At 31.7% G+C, this 22,153-nt stretch overlaps 1 protein-coding gene across 3 annotated transcripts; it reads left to right on the plus strand.

Annotated features, from left to right (window-relative positions):
• The first annotated feature begins 1,538 nt into the window (after positions 1-1,538).
• On the plus strand, positions 1,539-21,722 carry LOC148945768 (E3 ubiquitin-protein ligase NRDP1-like). 3 transcript variants are annotated; one of them, XM_089097805.1, is made up of 4 exons: positions 1,539-1,767; positions 4,570-4,975; positions 15,264-15,395; positions 21,558-21,722. In XM_089097805.1, exons 1-4 carry the CDS (start codon positions 1,607-1,609, stop codon positions 21,687-21,689), a joined length of 831 nt encoding a protein of 276 aa, XP_088953931.1. In that variant the 5' UTR covers positions 1,539-1,606; the 3' UTR covers positions 21,690-21,722. The 3 variants fall into 3 exon arrangements, with proteins under 3 accessions (XP_088953931.1, XP_088953930.1, XP_088953932.1); XM_089097804.1 differs by lacking the exon at positions 21,558-21,722 and adding an exon at positions 17,836-18,112; XM_089097806.1 differs by lacking the exons at positions 15,264-15,395; positions 21,558-21,722 and adding an exon at positions 17,836-18,112.
• The last annotated feature ends 431 nt before the right edge of the window (positions 21,723-22,153 follow it).

A 22,153-nucleotide genomic window follows, 5' to 3' on the forward strand; every position in this document is an offset into this window, starting at 1 on the left:
ATGTTCCTATTCCTTCCATTAACCTTGGCGTTTTAAAATTATTTCAAATAGGCTAACATTTTATCCACAATTTAATGTTACAACACTTCACAAAATTATTATCAACAAGAAAAATTTTATTAAGGCTACATATGGGGCAATCAGGAGGAGAGGGGTGCAGTGTCAGAGAAGAGAATATTGTATTTGGAAAGGGCATTGATACTGAAGTGATTTGTCCTTTAATTTTGTAGCTAAATTCCAATAGTTCACCAGTGAACCATGTCCAACTCAGTAAACATCTGTCAAACTCAGTTCTAAAGATAAATCCTTTAGAAAGAGATCTAGGAGTACAAAATGATGAACAACTGAAACTCCATGACCACTAAAAACGTTCAATTATTTGAGCAAATTCAAGTCATGATTTTCTCAAATGGACCATAACTTGCTACTCATCTACAATCTTTCTATGGTTATAATCAGGCTTATTGTATTTCGGGCCATGTCTTACCTCCTATTTTTTTGAAAAGAATACTAGCCTAATCAAAGGAGTTCAGAGGTATGTCATGAAGTGTATATCTGGCCTACAAGATCTTCTAAACAACAAGAGAACTGAATGCTTGCAGCTGCCAACTTTTGTTTCTAAATGCCACCTTGGAGACATTATGCTGGTCAGAAAGTATAATGTGCAACTAATTAATCCCCTTTACCAAACACATAAGGCAACACCATATAAGAGGCTACTTGCAAAAGCTGTCCAAATGTCCTGATAATGTTCAAGAGTGGCAATATTTCTTCTCTGAACATGTTGTCAACAGCTGGAATAGCCTCAAAACTGACTCAGTGACTTTCCCCTCAATTGTTTTTCAAGTCTAGACTTATTGAGTCTTATAATATTTTAAACTTGTCAATGAATTTAATAATGATTTGACCCTTGTGAAAAGTGTTGCCTCTGTCTTATCAATCACGAGTGGTCAAATATCTGAATCGTTATTCCAATCCTGTCCTCTAATATGTCAATAGCACAAACAACAATGTCAAGGGTACATATGGAATTAAGGCTAAACAGAATTTAATAAATGAGAAGAATACAGTTATTGATTTAGATAAAAGGAAAACATAATAATTAAATAATAATGCCATGACAAAATATCACTATTTAATAACTTACTGCAGTACCGAAATACCCTAGGCAAATACAGCTGCACAATATTTTACTGTATCACAATCTATTCAAAATTTCCCTCTCTACTCACAACCAAAAAGTTCCAATTTCCTTTAAATCCTTTTGTATTAGATTTTTCCAGTTTATAGGACTTTCATTGTGGTTCATAAACCCTCTTGCATTATTTGCAAGTGGCTAACCTTCAGAAGTCAAGCTCATAGCCTCCCACAAATTAAACAGGCAGCAGTAATCTCTTCATCATAACATCCTATCAAAAAACCTTTATAGTCAGCTTATCATCTTTTTGTTACTTTGCTCCTTATAAAAGCAAAGTAGAATTTCACCAGACAAATGTACAGCACTGGGTTTCAGGATGTACTTGTATCTAGTTAGCTTTTTGTAACTGGGAGATTCAATTAATTGTTCTTCAATTCTGAATGTGCCTACGTATGCCTCTGTATAATTATGGTCTTTATATTAAAGGCTCCAACATGTGAACATGCATTTTGTAATAGCTGCATTACTGAGTGGCTAAAGACAAACAAGACTTGTCCTATAGAAAGAACACATTTAACTATTAAAGCTCTGAAGCCTGCTCCAAGGATCCTGAGAAACTTGCTTTCAAGGTATTTATTTATATCAATATGTTATGAACATTTATGTTCACAATCCGATACTAACTATATTCAATAAATCAATAGAATGGGACATCAACCCCTTTAACAAGTTCTGAAACAACATAACACTCAGGCTTTTCTAGCTAAAACTGCTTTCTACTTGACGGCATTACAGAAATCAGCTGCTAAAACTGCTTTCTACTTGAGGGCATTACAGAAATCAGCTTTTTGACAATGTTGAATTTCTTATCAGAGTTTATGCTTTTAGCACTGACTTTTCTATGCATTAAGGGGGGATTCAATCTGAATTTTTGTTTCAAGTAAAGTCACAGTCTATATTGGGATTGTCAGTCTATCTTAATTTTCACTTATTTTGTTTCTTTTTCAGAGCAACCTTCCAACTATATCATGTAGGGTCACAGGGAAAGTTCTGAGTTCCTTTTCAATTTTCCATTCTCTGAAATTTTTGCATGCCATTTCTAGGCAAGTTATGATTAATTTAGAGATAGCCACAACTGACTTAAATTCCTGTATATGTCATAAATGCCTTCCTGGAATGCATTTTACTTACAATATTTCCTTGGTTCGTCAGCAATCATCTGTTTCTGTCCTTTAATCAAATAGCAAAGTGTCACTGACAAAAAAATCTTAAGTCTCATTGTTCACAAGGAGTTTGTGAGCCGTGATGAGTACATAGCTGTCATTTGGCACTATTTATGGTGATACCTCTACATAGAACACTTATTCTGTGGAACTTTAAATAAATAGATTTAACTTCATTAACTTTAATTAAAAATGCAGTCTTGTCATTGGTCCTTCAAATATACTTATTTGGGCTAGTGTAGTTTTGGAGCCTTTGATTGGTCTGTCAGATACCCTTTTTGGGCTAGTGACTGTTTTGGAGCCTTTTGATTGGTCCATCAGATACATTTTTTTGGATTTGGAAGTCATGTGAAACTGTAGATAACCTGTAAGATTGAACTGCCAATCTTCGAAAAGATAGTTGATACAACAGTATATCAATATATACTTCATATATACCAATCAATTCAGCACAAAAAGTTACATAACAAGCTACCCGTAACTCAAAATCGAGAGAGGGTGCAGATACACTGTTTTGGGATGAGACAGCCAAGGTGATACAGGAGCAAATTGTTTAAGTCTGTTTATATATGCTCATTCATTCCATTGTCCTTGTTTGATATGTAGTGGATGTTTAAATGCTTGAGCATTTCAATATTATCAAACATATATATATATATATATAGATAATTAATATATGATCTGACATTTAGATGATAATTGAATGTGCCCAAGCTGTAATTGTGAAATTGTGGCATTCTTTCTTTAAATGGAATAAAAAACAACTACAGAATGTTTTCTTAGAAGCAGAAAAGCCCTTAAGTAGCTTTCAAAATATAAGACCAATTTGTAGTCTCTCACCATCCTTGACCATTCATGATGCTGATAACTCTTAGAATACGCATTAAATTATCAACAAGAGACTGCAGTTTGTTCTTTACATGCTTTAATTTACAGACGGCCGTAAAAAAGCAAAACAGTTCAATATTGCAAGTCCTTTTTTGGCTGTTAACCTAAAACATAAGTGAAGTTTTTATTCCTGGATCAAATTTAGTGATTTTTTTTTTCATATGGCAGTTTTCTTCAAACTTTTAATTGTAGTTTTTGCCTACTAAGGGGCTTTGGAGGGTAGGTGTACAAGAGGGGGTATTGTTGACCTCCAGACTAGATTTTTTCAATAATATTTTTATGGTGGTACCCTTGTTGCACTTCCTAGCCTTTCAAATCCAAAAATGGAACCAAAGAGTTCATTTTTATTGATGTATGGCACTTTATAATGATATTATCCAGAAGAACTTACAAAAAAGCACGCAGATATGATCAGTGACCTTAAGTGATCCATTCAAAATCTCCCTATGAGATTGTGGTAGCAAGTATGCAAAACCCAGAGTGTGGGTTTTTGACAATGGGGATTCCAATAGTGTTCATATGATTTCGATCAGCCATCAGTTTGAAAGGATTCGAGCTCTTTTAAGAATTTTGGAAATATTGTTTCTGCAATGAATTTTACTATTTGAGTTTTACTAACATGCATAATACTTTGCATTCCTTTATTACTTATAAAAAAAAAATCACATTTGACAATTATTATCAAGAATGACTTACAAAAAACACGCAGATATGATCAGTGGCTTTCAGTGAGCCATTCAAAATATCCCTATGAGATTGTGGTAGTGTGCTTGCCCTGGCGGAAAGAAAAGAAGAAAAAACAAACCCATAACTGCCAATAAATTAGAAGAATTTTCTGTCTTTTCATGATTCAGGCCCAAACTTAGAGTTAGGGTTTTTGACATTGTGGATTCCAATAGTGTTCTTTTGATTTCGATCTGCTACCAGTTTGAAGGGATTGGAGCTCTTAAGAATTTCTGAAAATTTATTTCTGCAATGAACTTATACTATATGAGTGAACATGTATAATACTTTGCATTCTTTTATCACTTAAACTCCAAAAAATTCATTTGACAGTTATTTTAAAAATGTGGTTTTATAACTTTTGGCTACTCTGGAGTGTAATTTGCTTCTTAAAGATTGCAGCTTTTGCTACAACCATGATCTAGTAAATATATAGGACATGCCAAGTCAGAACTTTAAGGGAAGATTTTACAATTATCATAACAGTCATGGATGGGTCTCAGAGTTAGAAAATGTTATTACTGCTCTAAGCTAGTTAAACTTGGTTATCCTGTGTAGTATTATTTATGTTATCAACAGATATTTCTTTTTACGTAGATTAACCTTGACATGTAGCAATCAGACGCATGGATGTCCTGCCAATTTGACATTGGAAACATTTGAGGCCCATCTTCTAGAATGTAATTTTGACCCTAAAAGAGTTGTTACTTGCCGATTGGGATGTGGGCTTGCTATCCTCTTTGGTGAATTAGTAAATCATAACTGTGTACAAAGTTTGAAGATTGAAATAGAGTTCAAATTGGCAATAGTTCAAATAGAAAATGAAGAAAAAATTAAAAAAATGAAAGAAGAGAATGAAGAAAAAATGTCAAAGATGCAGTCAGAATTGGACTTCCTTAAAGCAGAAATTGATGCATTAAAAAAAGGAAACCCAGAGAAGCAGTCAACAATTTCAGGTTCACAACTGTTACCAACAGCTGGACAAAGTCATGCAGTAAATCAGGTGATTATTTATTGTTCAGTGGTTTAAATTCATAGAAATTAAAAGGGGAAGCAAAATGTGATTTCTCAAAATCTAGGGGGGAGCATTATTTTTGTTCTTTGTTTTCTGAAAATATTAAAAAAAAACTTTTTGAATGGTAATACTAAAAAATTATTTATCGAAATCTTAAAGGGGTGAAAATGTTCCCTTATTCCCCAAAATGGAGTCCACTGTTACAATTTGCCACTGGATACTTAATTGTTTTTTATAGTTGCAACGAAACTGAAAACCTTTTGAAGAGTAATCTGTTTTCCATACTTATTATAAGAAATTGCAACCACAAAATAAATGCATAGGTGGAACAAATTCGTTTACTATTGCTGGCTAAAAGCAACAAATTATAAAATGGGAAATGGCTAATTTGGGAGAAGAGCTAACATTTGTCCAAATAAGAAAGTATAGATTATGTTTTTTTTTCTATTATGTTTAGCCTGCACATAATGATAGGTATTTGCATTTCTTTTCCGACCACCCTCCTTGTATAGAAAGAGGAGTAGTTGCATCTTTAGTTGATCGTGTTATAAGAATTTGTTCAAAGCCTCATATAATCCCAGAAGACATTTTATTTAGAAATGGATATCCCATCAAGTTACTGGAATCCATCACAGAAAAAAGACAAAGAAAAAGCAGAAAAGGATTCATCATCTCCAGAACCTCCAACGGATATCATCCCTTTAGTGGGTGATAAAAAAAAGTCTTTACTGTTTTGCCCTTTTTTCCCAAATTAGGTGACAAGCTGCAAAGAATTCAAAATAAACATAATTTAAATGTCACCTTCAAAAATTCTAATAAAATTCAGAACTATTTTAACAGCAGCAAAGATAAAACGAGCCCTATTTTGGGCAGTGGTGTTTATAGGGTTCCTTGTTCTAGCGGCTGTTTCTATGCTGAAAGAACCCACCAACAATTGAGGAAGAGATTGTTGGAACACAGGTCCTCAATCGAAAAAGCTATGGAGCTACGCCAAAGGCCTGAGACTTTTGATTCTGCCTTGGCTCAACATGTGTATGACAACCCGCACCATTTCGTTTTATTTGATAACACCTCCATTATTGCCCCTGTTAAAGGTCTCGTCCAAGTTTTCAGGGAGGCAGTTGAGATAAAAAAAAAAGTACATTCACCAAAAGGTAGCTCTCAATAGAGATACTGGAGAAACCTATTTAAGCCCCATTTATAATGGACTAAATAATTCTGATCGTTTTTACTTAAATATTAAAAAAAAAATCACATTTTGCAACCTAACCTAATCTGTGACGATGTCTTACCTGGAAAGCGTTTAGGTTTTAAAAATGCTCTGTATAAATAAAAAAATTGAATTCCCATTCATTACTGTATTTTTTCATTCAGTTACCCTTTCACCGTTACATGGAAAGGGTCTTCAAATTTTAGTTGTGCTTTGTTTTAAGGTTTAAACTTTTTTATAGTATCCTTGGATTTTATTAGTAATTTTTATTTTATTATTTTGCACTGAGGACGGTCAAGCGGAGGTCTTGACCGAAATATTTACATTTTAGTCCACATTTTTCACTGGTTTGTATAATCCTCGGTTTCTCTTTTTTACAATTTTTTCGTTTTATCATAATTGGCCAGTGTGGTCTCAGAAATTATTTAAGGCAAAAATCGATAACTACAAAAAAGGGAAAATTATTTTATAGATTGTCCTTCCGTATAAATATATCTTATTGAATCAAGATCTTCTCTGTTGCTTCCGGTGTGCTTTTGTTCAGTATTGCAGCAAATATAATATGCTTATAACATGTATAAGTATAACAAACATAGCTAATATTGAATTTAACATGGAACATGTACAACATACTAGGGGAAAGTGGAGAGTCGTAACATTTTGGTGGGGTAGATACAAGGCCTTCACCTAAGCTGACTTGCCTGATCGCTACCATTGACGTACTGCTGGCTCAAGTTTTACTCCCAAACTTGTTCAACAGAACTTTAAAAAATTTTTGGGCGCAGTTAGGCTACGTTTAATTCTGATCTAATAAGTTTGGGAACCAGCAAAGCCGTTTTCTTGGTTAGCTTAGATTTAAAGGAGCAATAAAAAAAAAAAGGTACTTTTTTTGGAAAAGTAAAATAATAGTTTTTGCCCAATCACTGTACTATTATTAAGTATTTACTAAGGTTATTGAATCATTAAAGTACCAAGGACACCAAAATGAAAACAAATTTAGCCCTCTTAATCAATTTTAGGTCTATACATACCTGAAAATCCGGGTTTCCTACGAGTTTTTGTTTAGCTGCTATTACCATTTTTAGTTTGAATAAATTCGCAAAACAGTTTTGTCAATAATAAAACAACGATAAACTTCGGAGCTGAATAATATTAGCGAAAACTATTTCCTACGAATCCGACACTGTTTTTCATTTGTGAAAATTTAAATTTACAAAATCTGTTGATTGTTACATATATAAATTAGTGAAAATACATTTTGTGAAAAAATATGACCTCAAGTTCAGAAAGTGACTATTCTGATGTGTCAGAAAATATTTTGATGATGACCAAGTGCTAGATGGTATGCAAGATACCATTTCAGGATACTTGTTCCAGCTAGACCCCGACGCCGTGCCGGCGGATCGACCACACGCCGCCGACGAGAGGCCTGGCGCCACCGATGTGTCTTAACGCCGCCGGCGCACCGCAAGCACGCCGCCACCGACAGAGGCGGTGGCGGCGTTCGGTAGATTTCAAATTAATTTTGCGGCAATTTTTTATTGCGTCAACCGCAAAGTCGGGGCTTTTCTTTCTCGTGTGGTTTAGTGTTTCGATTTTCCTGATGAGCAATCAAGCAGGGCCTGCACTATCCCCGAATTCTCGGATATTTCCCCGAAAATCTATGCGTTACCCCGAAAAAAAAATTGGTTCCTCTAATTCCCCAAAATCACGCAATCACGGTGCCACCCCTAATGATTTATCACCAGTGACTTTCCCTGACAAATATTACTTGGCATGCCATAAGTCTTCTCGACTCTCTTGTTCATTAATTTTCGTCTCTTTTGTTACTTTGCATAAATAATAGACAGATGCAATTACAAATATTGCAATATACACAGTTCTTCATATGTTGACAAAAAACAGGATCGTCTTTATGAAATAAGTTCAAATCATTTCGAATGCAGTTTCCCAATCGCTATTTCTTACATCGTTTGTAGTGAAGAATTTTATTTTCAAGTTGAATCCCCCAAAAAAACCTTCTATTGTGACAAATTTAGCTATAGACTAAGCTATGTACAAGGTTTGGGAATTAAGATTGAAATGGAACTTACCTAAAAAATATGATTCAAAAATAAATTGTAAATTATTGCCTATAGGAGGGGGGATAGGGGGCTATCATTTTTAAATGATGATACCTAATTTTTTTATTGAAAGCGGGAATGAGAAAAGGTTAATTATTTTTTTAATTTAAAATGGCCACAAAAGAAAATGATATCAAATTCACTAGGAAACCATTAAATTATTTTGATAGACCCAAGGCCCCCCATTAGGACTTGTTCATTGTCTTGGGTATTTTGCGATTTCTCATAGGCTACTGGCCTAATTTGGCTTTTGTGTGTGCTCCCTTTTAATTGTATTCTTTGAATCTTATTGAATGCCACGGCAAATCTATGACTCAGTTTTCCAATAATTTGAGGTATATCTGAGTAATTTCGACATTTTTGTTGTTGTCTTTGTACCCCCTTACTCATACCCTCAATTTTTTTCAAGGAACACTAAGCTTTTTAACGTTATTTTGCGTCTTTGTTTGAACCATATAGTGGCCTAGTTAATTGTTAAGTAACTTATTTTTCTAATGAAAGCTGAGATAGTATCCTATCAATGTGGTATCCAGAGGGGGGGGGGAGGGAAGTATTACATTTAAATGATAATATCTCGAAATTTTTTTTATTGAAAGCAGGGATCCCCAAAATTCTTTTTTTTTCTAATTTAAAGCAGAGACGGTATTTCATCAAGGTGGTATCCAGAGAGGGGGGGAGTAGTGAGCTATAATATTTAAATCATAATACCTCGATTTTTTTTAAAGAAGGGGTACCAATAAGTTAAATAATTTTGTTATTTAAAGCACAGATGGTATCCTATCAAGATAGTATCCATGAGGGGGGGGCATAGGGAGCTATTATGTTTAAGTGATAGTACCTTGATAGTACCTGTTTTTAATACAAGATATCTTTTTAAGAATCCAAAAGAGCAAAAAAACAATCAATATCAAACTCACCCATTTCAACTGTTTTAAATGTGATAGGCAAAGGGCACTATAAGAATAACAATCTTCTAAGTTCAAGGCTATATTAAAAGTTTTATGATTAGAATAATTTAATATTTATATGGTCTGACCTAAAAAACAAGACACAGGTATAGTCAGAACTCCATTGCAAATCCATATCTAGCTCACTATATCACGACTCTCCCCTCCCTCCCTCCATAATGGTGAAAAATATACCCTGAATTATAAATCAACACCATATTTTGTGCATAGCCTAGACTGCAGTTTTCAACAAAATTTAGCATTTCAGCACAATTCAAAATAATGAGTATTTTTCATGCTCTTTTATAATTAAATAATCACTTTACAGGGACTATTAATTTTGAGCCCTGAAGGGGCTAGAAGGCTCAGAACAGCCCATAGAAACCTAGTAACCCTATGCTCAAAAACTTGCTTCTTTAAATAACTGGCTAAGGAGAAAAATAGGTCATATGTAGCTGACTAATGATTGAAGCTGACTTAGGCTATATATTTCCATATTAGGGGGGAGTAAAGCAGAGGCTCGTGGTATCAACTTCAAAGTCTAATAACCATAATAATTTATTTATTATGAAGTAACTAAGTAAGAGTCTTTTATTCAGGTTCATCACTAAACAAAATATAACCCAGTTGTGCTGATGATTTGTATCTGGTAATTATGTCAGCGATTCCAATCCTCAAAATGTAAATGGGGCAAAAATAACCAGTTAGCCATGATAAAATAAAAAGTAGCAAAATAGAAATAAGAAGGTATTTTTCAAAGTCTAACTGAGGCAACTGCTTCCCCTCACATAATTGGCACCCCAAAATTATGTGGCTTAATGCTGAATTAGAATAAACAGTGTACAATGGCAAGTACAGACAATACAATAATATATTGTATATGATTCATAATACAATAGTATATATCACATAATAACGATGACAGATAATGGTCTAATGGTATTGCTTTATTTAATCAACATTTTTCATTCAGAGAAGCCATGACTCTCTAATTTTGTTCTTAATATAATTCCTGTTTTGTTCCACTAAATTTTTTTTTGGTGCTGTTCTAATATTTAGGCAACATGCAAGAATGCAACTAGAGAAAAGCCAAGAACAGATAACATTACCCAGTAATTTCCTATCTTATGCTCTATAAACAAGGGGTTTCTCACTCCAGGAACTATATTCAAGCTTTAGTTTTTTGGGGTTTAGGAGGAAAAAAAGTACCTAGGTTAATTTAGGTTATGTATTCATTATATGCTATGCTATACCCCCACCCTCCTAATGTGCAAATATACAGCCAAAATTTGTGTCTAAACTATTATATTTTTATCCTATTTTGTTTTATTTCACTAGCATTAACCAAACTTCACTTCTCGCATGTTCCCCAGATATTAGAACAGTACCTTTTTTTCCTGCATTGCTTTAGTGTAACACCGTGACATCCTTTTCACAAATAAATACCCATGATTTTTTGAAGGCCTATAGGATATATGTTCTGAAAATTCAATCGATTATTATTATTGTTGCTGGTTTGCCTGTGAGTCCAGGCACTTTGATGTTCATATGTTAGTCCTAAGACTCAGCTGCCCTTGCCTGAGACTATAGGCAGGCAGAACGTATGTCACTTGTTCACCTGCAAATCCAGGGTACGTGTTGGGTCAACCAATTATAAATGAATTTTGTTTTAGTGTAACTGTCTGACTTATAAACTTGGTTGCCTGTCTAAGACTTTAGGCAGGTAGACCCTATGCCACTTGTTTGCACACAAGGCAAGGCAACTTTTCAGTGAACCAATTTTCAATTAACTCTGTTTTAGTGTAACTGTCTTGGCTTACAGATTGGGTTTTCTGACTGAGGACTGCAAGTCCTGGTGACTTAGTGGTCGTGTTAATCATAAAACTTGGTCAAAATACCTTAGATTCTAGGCGGACAGGCCTACTTGGAAAGTCTACTTGAATTACAATAGAGATGACTAAGATTTTTGGGCTGACTCACAACAGATAATCTCTATGGAACTTGCTGATGAAGAAGCATCCTAAGCCTAATTTTCCTGTCAACATAAATTCTCAGGTAGGTTGACTAAGTCTTTGGATTGATATGTGACCACCAAGTTGCCTGAACTGCAATTGAAACTATGAAAAGCCATCTGTATGACTTTGTTGTTTTCTCTATGTATCAGTGGGATAATGTAATTTCTTTTGTGTGAAATTTTAGTGGATCATATATTAAATAAGAAAACCAAAAAGCTTTCTGTATAACTTTATTCTTGTTTCTCTATAACAATTTCATGTTTAAAAAGTCATACAGAAGACTTTATATCATTCTCAATGTTTAAATGAAACACAATATTGCCTATTGTTTTGATTTTATAGTGCTTTGTATATAAAAGTAAATGAAAATATTTGTTGCTTAGAGTATAAAGAAACAATGACTTTGTCTAGTCAAACTGTGCTCACCCAAGTAATATGTGTTTCAAATATAAAAAAAGCATATAAGGTATATGCTACTATTATATAGTAACTATGAGGTAGATTTATATCACAACTTTCAAGCAAATTGCACAACCTACTAGGTGTCTTACCTTAGCCTACATAAGGTAGGCTATCAGTGGAAGTCATTAGGTCTGTAAAACTACCAATAGGGTAGCCTATATATTGATGATTCCTTTTAGAATCCTTAATATTTAACTTTACACTGCTTCATGGTTAAAAGATCCTGGAATGCCAAAAATCCTAGTAACATAAAGACTAGAGAAGCATTCCTTAAAAGTATTTTTCAAAGAAAAGAGCTCTGCTGAACTAGGTTCCGATTTCTGTTTTACCAGAACATACAAGAAAACAACACTTTCTGAGGCTAAATGCTGAGTTTTTTATTTTTTGGTCATTTTCTACTGTTCTTCTGCTTTTTTAACAACCCACATTCTTTATTTTTGAAATTGGCCACGAACTTTCGTATTGGAATACATTATGTAAATAGGCGATCTATCTCCTTAAATTAAATAAAAAAAAACAAGTTTTTCTAACTGAAAGTGAGGAACGACGTTAAAACTTAAAACGAACAAAAATTATTGTTCATATGAAAGGGGATGTCCCCTCCTCTATGCCTCTATCTTTCCGCTAAAGTTTTTTTATTGTTTAACAAAAATAAGAGTTGTGAGTAAGTAAAACTTCAGCGTAAAGAGCGAGGCGTTGAGGAGGGGACAGCCCCCTTCATATACGGAATAATTTCTGTTCGTTTTAAGTTTTAACGTCGTTCCTTACTTTCAGTTAAAAAACTTGTTTTTTTTTATTTAATTTGTGAATGTTTTTGAATTAATGCAGGTTTTGATTTTGGCTCACCGTACATGAATAATTAAAACAAAATTTGCATATTATATTTGGTTAAATGGCTTTCTCGAAACTTGTTTAATTTTATTTACGAACGTTTTTATTAGTAATAAATATACGTAACTTAGAATTAACTTACGTAACGAACTTCTATATTCATAAATATTTTAACACGTATATTAGGGGGTTCGCCCCCTAGTCAATACCCTGCTCTTTAAACTATAGTTCGAATTTTTTTTCCAGTTCTTTAAAAATGACCTCTTAATCACAATCAGTTGATCAGTTGAAAAACTTCTTTTTTTTTATTTAATTCCTGATCTTTTTCTTTAATAATGCTGGGAAATCCGGCGCCCCCTTCGTAGCAATGTCCCTTCCCCCATGAAAACTTCCTTCATGGAAAAATCCTTCCATATAGCCCCTGACCCTCTCCTTCCCCCACCTACCAGAAAAAATCTCCTCTGAAAAAGTCTGTATAATTCCCAATAACCAATACTATATGTTAACATTGAGTAAAGTTCATAACTTTCAGCCCTCCCCCTGGGGACTTCGGGGGATCAAGTCATCCTAAAAGACATTTTTATCATATTTTCGACCATGCTGAACAAAATGGCTATCTCAAAATTTTGATCGGGTGACTTTGGGAAAAAAATGAGCGTGGGAGGGGGCCTAGTTGCCCTCGATTTTTTTTGGTCACTTAAAAAGGGCAATAGAAATTTTAATTTACATTCCAATGAGCCCTCCCACTATATTCTAGAAAGACTGGGTCGATACTATCACCCCTGGGGAAAAAACAAAACAAAAAACAAACAAACAAACAAATAAACACGCACCCGTGATCTTTCTTCTGGCAAAAAATGGAAAATTCCACATTTTTGTAGATAGGAGCTTGAAACCTCTACATTAGGGTTCTCTGATACACGGAATATGATGGTATGATTTTCATTAAGGTTCTATAATTTTTAGTGGGTATTTCCCCCTTTTTTCAAAAATCAGCCAAATTTTCTCAGGCACGTAACTTTTGATGGGTAAGATTAAACTTGATGAAACTTATATATTTAAAATCAGAATTGAAATCTGATTCTTTTGATGTATCTATTGGTATCAAAATCCCGTTTTCTAGAGTTTCGGTTACCATTGAGCCGGGTCGCTCCTTACTTACAGTTCGTTACCACGAACTGTTTGAAAATGAATTATCGGTTTTTCACACTAATTTAAGACGTATATGGCTGTGTAAGTTTGCACTTGACCAATTTAATGATTTAGTTTTCATTTTAGGTGTCCTTGGTACTTTAAGTATTAAGTATTTACTAAGGTTATCATTTACAGAACAAAATTTTGAACTAAGAGAATGGCTCCAGATAGCTACAATCTGTCATTCAATAAAGGTTAAACACAAAAAAAATGGAGCAAAAAAAGATTAAAAGGTCAATGATCATACCTTTATTTATAGTAATTTCTGTTGGATCCAATTCTTATTTTTCTCTTAATCTTATGTTTCATATATTTTTCAAAATTTATAAAGTTGTATGTGTATCCATTTTATATTCTTTTCGCTTGAAGTTTAATTTTTATTTATAGCCATTTCAATTCCTTTTAGTTTTCACTTATTGCATGGCTTCATGTCTGCTAGTTATAGGGTTTAAAATGGCCTTAATTTTCTCTGGAGAACTTTTTTGGAAAATGTGTTTTGGAAATAAAATCCTCTACGGTTTTTAATTGCTTTTATTGTTCAATTGTAAGAACATTTTTTTAGGTTTTTGAGGTCTTCATCTTTTGGAAAAAATGAATATTCTGCCATAATGTCTGATCACCTTTAGTTTTGTCCAATAAATTACAAGGTTATTATTGCCATTTGGGATATGAAGGCATAAAATTGACATGGATGTTGAACAGAGTCAAAACATACTGTCATTATTCAGGAGGATTTGAATCACAAAATTCTATTGACTGAAGTAATTCTGACGCGTCTTTTAGATGCCCTTGAACATACGTGAATTTTGATCGACCTATTATAATTCTTGTTAAAAAGATTGTTTTAATTTCTCTTTTCTAGCAGTTTTTTTCTATAATATTTGCATGCCCCATTAATTTTAAAAACTTTTTTTTTACAAAGAGATGAATATGCATAGCCAGAATTGTGTTCAATTATTATTTATTTGTTACTATTATTGATTTTATTTTATTTATATATTGTCATTTATTTTATAGTATTAATATATATATATATATATATATATATATATATATATATATATATATATATATATATATATATATATATATATATATATATATATATATATATATATATATATATATATATATATATATATATATATATATATATATATATATATATATATATATATATATATATATATATATATATATATATATATATATATATATATATATATATATATATATATATATATATATATATATATATATATATATATATATATATATATATATATATATATATATATATATATATATATATATATATATATATATATATATATATATATATATATATATATATATATATATATATATATATATATATATATATATATATATATATATAATATATATATATATATATATAAATAAATAAACTTGTGACCACTCGTGAACGAATATTACTGAATAAGCAGCTAATGAATATTTTTATGTTTCCAGGGATGGTTAACATGTTTCCAGGGATTTACAGATAGCGGATGGTTAACAAAATTTATGAATGTTCATAATTTTCAAAATGGTGTATTTTATAATGGTTTTGTTCCATTCACACCTACCCATAGGATATTAGAGGTAATTTTATTCCTTGAATATGTCAGCCATTTTTCCAAATTCTCAACCATTTCTTCCTCAGAAACTTGCAAAACTCACACATATGCATTGCAATTAATGCCAATAAACACAATTTTGAAGATTATAATCCCAAAGATTGCTCTAAAGAGCAAATTTGAATTTTTCATTTGTACTGAAGTGTAGATATTAGCTTGAATTAAGATGCTTAAATGAGAGCATATTTTTTTGGTCAATAAGATATTGTCATAACAAAAAAGTTAAGAGAATTATAGGTGGATCCCTTCAATATGTCATTCTGAGTTGTTGTGAATTAATTTAACGTACTAGCAATAATTATGACTGAATTACCAGCCGCATAAAAATATGAGAATTTGAAATTGAACAAAAAGTTAAAGGTATTAAAAAATTGACAACTATATTAATATTATAATAATATATATATATATATATATATATATATATATATATATATATATATATATATATATATATATATATATATATATATATATATATATATATATATATATATATATATATATATATATATATATATATATATATATATATATATATATATATATATATATATATATATATATATATATATATATATATATATATATATATATATATATATATATATATATATATATATATATATATATATATATATATATATATATATATATATATATATATATATATATATATATATATATATTAGTCTCTGACCAATTCTTCAATAATCAGAGGTTGACCAAAGAATAAATTGCGGAAGGTCAACATCCTCCACAATTTGTGGATGGTGTTTTTACTATGTCTCTGCTCCTTGCTGTTTATAATTTAAGCCCCATGTTTATCATTGTATATATTCTGTTGTTCTTTAATTATTTCTAAGTCCCATGTTTAATCATTTAATATATTTTTAAAATAAATGTTTGTTTAATAATTTAAGCCAAATGTTTATTATTGTATATATTCCGCTATTCTTTAATTATTCTTGTTATTGATAACATCTGCTTTGAATTTTAATTGTGTCTTTTATGGTACCAAGGACAGTAGAAATTTAAAAAAATGATTGGGCCAAGTAGCTCAAGGAGGCGTAACTTTGCTTTGAACTGTTTTATTTTAATTCACTTGAAGCTGCAAAAAAAAATATTAACCCCAAACGGAGAGCAGAGCTTGTAAAGTTGGATAAATTAAATAGAATTCAATAAATGAAACATCACAACTCTTAATTGTTAGGGAATCGAGTGACTGTTTTTATGAAAACTCATAATTGATTTGAGTCAATTGAGTCACCTCAAAAAACTCAATTTGAGTTTTTATGAACGTAAATCCTTATTGAATTTAAATGATTAGTTCTACCTATTTGTTCTCACGGCATAATATGGTAGACTGACAAAATTGTAGCACTCTCCTAAAATCTTGGCCATTTTCAATACCTTGAAAGGAAAATTGTTGAAAATTGTAGTTTTCAGGTGTGAATATACCAAAGGAATATATCAACATTGATTTTCACTTTGAACGACCTTTTTATATATGTGGTTTTATAACAAACTCTGCGACAAAAGCATTCATTGTAAATAGCAGGATTTGTTGGATTTTTTGTTACTTAATTTTAATGAATTATGTAACAAAACAATCAAAAGCACAAACAATTCCTGGGGAAAAATTGAAAAAGAAGTTTACATTAATCTAAAGTTAGAAAACAATCATCAGCGAAAATCACATATATATCGGTATCAAAACGTGAATATCGAAAAAATATTTTTAAAATGTTCAAATGTCAATTAACTGTAAAAATGTGTACAACTTAGGCATTTTACTCTTGAGTAAAAAATCTGAAACCTAAGATTAATAATTTTATCATGGTTGGAACTATAGCTGCCACCTAGTAAAAAGCGAACCACGGCCTATTGTAACAAAAAGTTTAAAATGTATTTTTTCTTAAAACTGCCTGTTGGGAAAAAATTGCCATTTTTCGCTGATCCAGGAATGGTAAGAATTTTTTCGAATAACTTTAATAGTAAAATATTATTTTGAAAACAAATTTACTGGGATTTGAAAAAGTGAATCCCACAAAAATGGCGTTGGATCTATATGGAAAGTAGACCCTTGGAATATTCATTGTTACACTAGAAGAAAAGCCAGCCGCGTGTCAAGTAGGCTACCAGGGACCGAGTAACGTTCGGTTTCCTTGTACTGTATTTATTCTTTTTGTTTTTTTATGCTGTATTTTTTTGTCTTTGAGTGGACCCATCCCAAATAGTCAGGGGTGTAATTCGCTAGGGCAGGAGGGGGGGGGAGGGCCCCTCCCAGACCTAAGTATAAGTTGGTTAGACTGAGGTTTTTGCAAATAGCAGGATTTGCTTCAAACGAGTTTCATTCCATTAAATATTGTTCTAAGAATCACAACGGATTTTTCTTGTTCCAGTTAGCCAGAATGTCGTTATCCGAGAAAGGATGTCCCTTGGAGATTGTTAAGACTCTGCTTGAAAACTCAAATGAAAGTCGATGGCCTCCTGGCCTACGTTCCGAAGAAGCTCGAAGTGCTAACCGGGATCGATTAAAGGACTATCGCCATAGGTACGGATTTCAGACGTGGACTTCGGAGTTCGGATGCATCAATATGTATATTACAATGGCATCAGACAACGCTCATATGGCCCAAGACATTTTTGTTATTAATCCTTGATTTTTAGTCTGGACCAATAAAACATGAATAAAAACTTTGAGCAAAGGTTTTTGCGTTTCCTATTAGTGTCAATAAATATTTATGATTATTTTTATTTTCTATAAGAATACATTTTTCACTGATATAATTATATATGAATAGATATCAATAATTTTTTATTTATTTATTATTATTATTATTCAATTATAGTATTTTGGTTTACAATGCCCAAATATTAATTTTTTTTTGTTTAGCATTACAAAGCCCAAAGCAATGATTCAACAATATGCCGTTTTCATTTAAAATTTTGTCCGTTATATTAAAGTTATCACTGCGAGGATTGACCTTTAATACCAGAAATATGTTTTCCGTGTAATTTATGCTCAGCTATTATACTCTCCAACTTATCGAACATATGTAATAATGAACACATGCAACATTCGTCTTGTTGCTAATGTTTTTCATAGGTAAAGAGGGTTTTCATTCCGCAACCCTCTTTACAAGCTCGTATCCATTTTATTAAATTACTTAAAAAAAAATTCTGAAAAATAAGTTTTTAAATGAAAAGTAAAGGCCATTTTAAACTTAAGCTCAGCAGATACAAATACCTGTTAAAATTCAAACTCAAAACGACCAGAAATTACTATTAAAGAATAAATGAAACCCAAAACGAACTGAAATTAAAAAATCAATCATAGCAAAAATATACAACAAGTAATAATAGAAATGAATAAATAGATCTTTAAGCGAGTAATGCTTAGATTGAATATGAAAATCAAGCTTAAAACGAAAAAAAATATTTTGCTATTGAAGTATAAATGAAACTTAAAACGAACAGAAATTGAATAAACAATCAATGTGAGCAAACATACAATAGATATTAATGTAAATGAATAAATAAATCTTAAATCGAGTGAAACTTAAATTGAATATGCAAATCAAGCTTGAATCGAATTAAAAATAACTACAAACAAGAGTTTGGGTATCGCCTCACTGCAGAAGCCTAAAACATACCGCCTCATTGGCGCTTTACTGAAAACGAATTATATTACAAATGTTTTTTTTGTACTTAATATTGAAAATAAATATTAAAATTCCAGTAAAATTTTGAACTGATGAGCTTTCAGCAATTAATATCATTATACATAAAATATTCAGTTTAATTAATTAGTTATTTCCAAGATTGTTCAAGACAAATATAGTTTCACTACAAACAAAATTTGGATACTGCCCCCTTCTTTAACTGTAAAAGCCTTCTGCGTCATTGGCGCTTCACTGAAAACGAATTACTCGTATATTACAAATTTATTCTTTTCCAGTTCTTACAGTATTGAAAATGAAAATAAAAATTACAGTGAAAACAAAATTTTGAACTGATGGATCTTTCAACAATTAATATCATTATATATCTAATATTCAATTTGATTTTGTTTATACTATCCAAGATTGTTCAAGACATATAGTTTTCAGTAAAGCGCCAATGACGCAGTAGGTTTTAGGCTTTTGCAGTGAGGCGATACCTAAACTCTTGTTTGTAGTTATTTTTATTCGATTCAAGCTTGATTTGCATATTCAATTTAAGTTTCACTCGTTTTAAGATTTATTTATTCATTTACATTAATATCTATTGTATGTTTGATTGCATTGATTGTTTATTTAATTTCTGTTCGTCTTAAGTTTCATTTACACTTCAATAGCAAAATATTTTTTCTCGTCTTAAGCTTGATTTCCATATTCAATCTAAGCATTACTCGCTTTAATATCTATTTTTTCATTTATATTATTACCTATATGTTTTTCCTATGATTGTTTATTTAATTTCTGTTCGTTTTGGGTTTCATTTATTCTTCAATAGTAATTATTGGTCGTTTTGAGTTTGAATTTTAACAGGTATTTGTATCTGCTGAGCTTAAGTTTAAAATAGCCTATAATTTTCTTTGAAAAACTTCTTTTTCAGAAAGTTTTTTTTAATTAATTTTTGTTTATTTTTGATTGCAAAAAGGTTCAAGTGTTTAAAAATTCCTTATTTCAAAATCAAACTTTTTTTTAAGAAATCAAATGTTTATCAAAGAATCAAAACTGGTATAAAAGTAACAATATCCAAGTAAAACATGGGTTTGTGTCAACCTCGGACTTTTGTTATATGATATTTGAACTATTTTTAACGAAATGGCTATCTCAAAATTTTTATCGTATGGGTTGGGGAAAAAGGGCGTAGGGGGGGGGGGGCTAATTAAAATTCGGTCTCTTTTGACTCTTTAAAAGTGAACTAGAAATTTCTATTTTCAATCAAATCAGCCCTCTCTGAAGTTTATACGAACGTCCCTTCTATAAGAACCATATATATCCCCAGAGTATAACTTACAACGCCTGGGCCCTGGGGGTTTGTGTCGAGCCCGTAGTTTTAATATCTGATGGTTGAATTATTTTTAACAAAATTGTAACCTCAAGTTTTTATCGGATGGGTTTATCCATCCGATAAACCCAAAGGTGTGGAGTGCGGGAGGGGCTAGTTGCCCTCTGCTCTTTTTGTACTCTGAGAAAATGAACTACAATTTTTTATTTCCATTGCTCCGGAAATTAAACTTTTTCGGAAAGTTTTTTTTAATTAATTTTTGTTCGTCTTTGATTGCAAAAAATTTCAAGTTTTTAAAAATTCCTTATTTCAAAATCAAACTTAAAAAAGAATCAAATATTCATCAAAGTATCACAACTGGTATCAAAGTGAAAAAATGGGTTTGTGTCAAGCTCGGAGTTTTATTATCTGATGTTTGAACTTTTTTTTTAACAAAATTTTTATCAGATGGGTTTCGGGAAAAAGATGTGGGGGGACTAATTAAGCTTTAGTCTCTTTTGACTATTTAAAATTTATCTAGAACTTTCTATTTGCAGTCTAATGAATCTACTCTTAAGTTTATGCGAGTGTACCTTCAATAAGAAATATATATATCCTCAGGGTGTAACTTACAGAGCCTATCTCTAGGCCCTGGGGGGTTGTGTCGACCCTGGAGATTTAATATCTGATGGTTAAACTATTTTTTAAAAAATGGTCACCTCAAATTTTTATCGGATGGGTTTATCCATCCGATAAACCCGAAGGCGGGAGGGGCTAGTTGTGAACGGTCGTTGCCTAGACATTGAATTGTGGCTAGACACGTGTCTAGACATGGGATTCTAGCTAAACACGCTCGTGAACGCCGCTTAAGGACAATAAATAGATACCAATAAATAAATCCAATAATAATACAAGAATGTATGAGCCCTTTCCTTACATCTATGTTGAATAATTTATTAGAAAAATGCTGACTGCTGACAAACAAGTTATGTCTTAATTTCTTTGAGACAGGTATCATTTCTGAGTTTGAAAGGAAGATACCTAGGCCTATGGAATTGCTAAAGGAATGCTCACTTGTTTTTTCCAGAAACATCTCAGATTTCGTATTAAGTTTGATCTTGATTTATAACGTTATGTTTTGCTTTAGGTTTCTTCCTCCTTCAAGAGGAAAGGCTCTGGATCCTTTCCTGAACATTCACTTTACCTAACCCAACTACTTTCCAAGACTGTCCACCAAAGTGTTCTACCACTTTACAGAGGCAAGATGTTAGAGATATAAGTTTTCAAAATTCAAAGAGTTGTTTACTAACTTTGATAACAAAATAATAAAGAGGGTTTTGTCTATTCTTTGTGATCACAGTTTTCTTTAATAGAGCAGTTAAATAATATCAGTTCTATTTTTTCGGTTTCATCTGGTAAATTGTTATCATCAAGTAAAGAAGGTTATGTCCTGGTTCAAAAGGTCTAGTAACTATGCCTGGTACTTTTGCATTATATGGGCCTCTCTAAAGAAGTCATATAAGAGATGCTAGATGCTACAGTCAAACGGGTGTTGAAAAACCCGTTTTTACAAGACGATTCAAGACGCCGCTGAGAGAAATACTTTGTCTAGCATGGTTTTAAGATATTTAAAGTGCTGTTTTTTTTAGTTTAGATGGGGAAAAGGGGGTAAAATTTAGAATTGTGACCCCTTAAAGGAGACATGTTAAGAAAACAATTCTTACTTTAAAATATGTATAATGA

Source organism: Artemia sp. Qi Xiang Cuo, chromosome 12, assembly GCF_049724085.1.
Source record: "Artemia sp. Qi Xiang Cuo chromosome 12, ASM4972408v1, whole genome shotgun sequence".
Taxonomy (NCBI): domain Eukaryota; kingdom Metazoa; phylum Arthropoda; class Branchiopoda; order Anostraca; family Artemiidae; genus Artemia; species Artemia sp. Qi Xiang Cuo.

Coding starts and splice junctions, on each gene's coding strand:
- LOC148945768 (XM_089097804.1), top strand. CDS start 1,607: ATGGTCTTTATATTAAAGGCTCCAACATGTGAACATGCATTTTGTAAT. Junction 1,768..4,569: donor CTGAGAAACTTGCTTTCAAG/GTATTTATTTAT, acceptor CTTTTTACGTAG/ATTAACCTTGACATGTAGCA. Junction 15,396..17,835: donor CTACCCATAGGATATTAGAG/GTAATTTTATTC, acceptor TTCTTGTTCCAG/TTAGCCAGAATGTCGTTATC.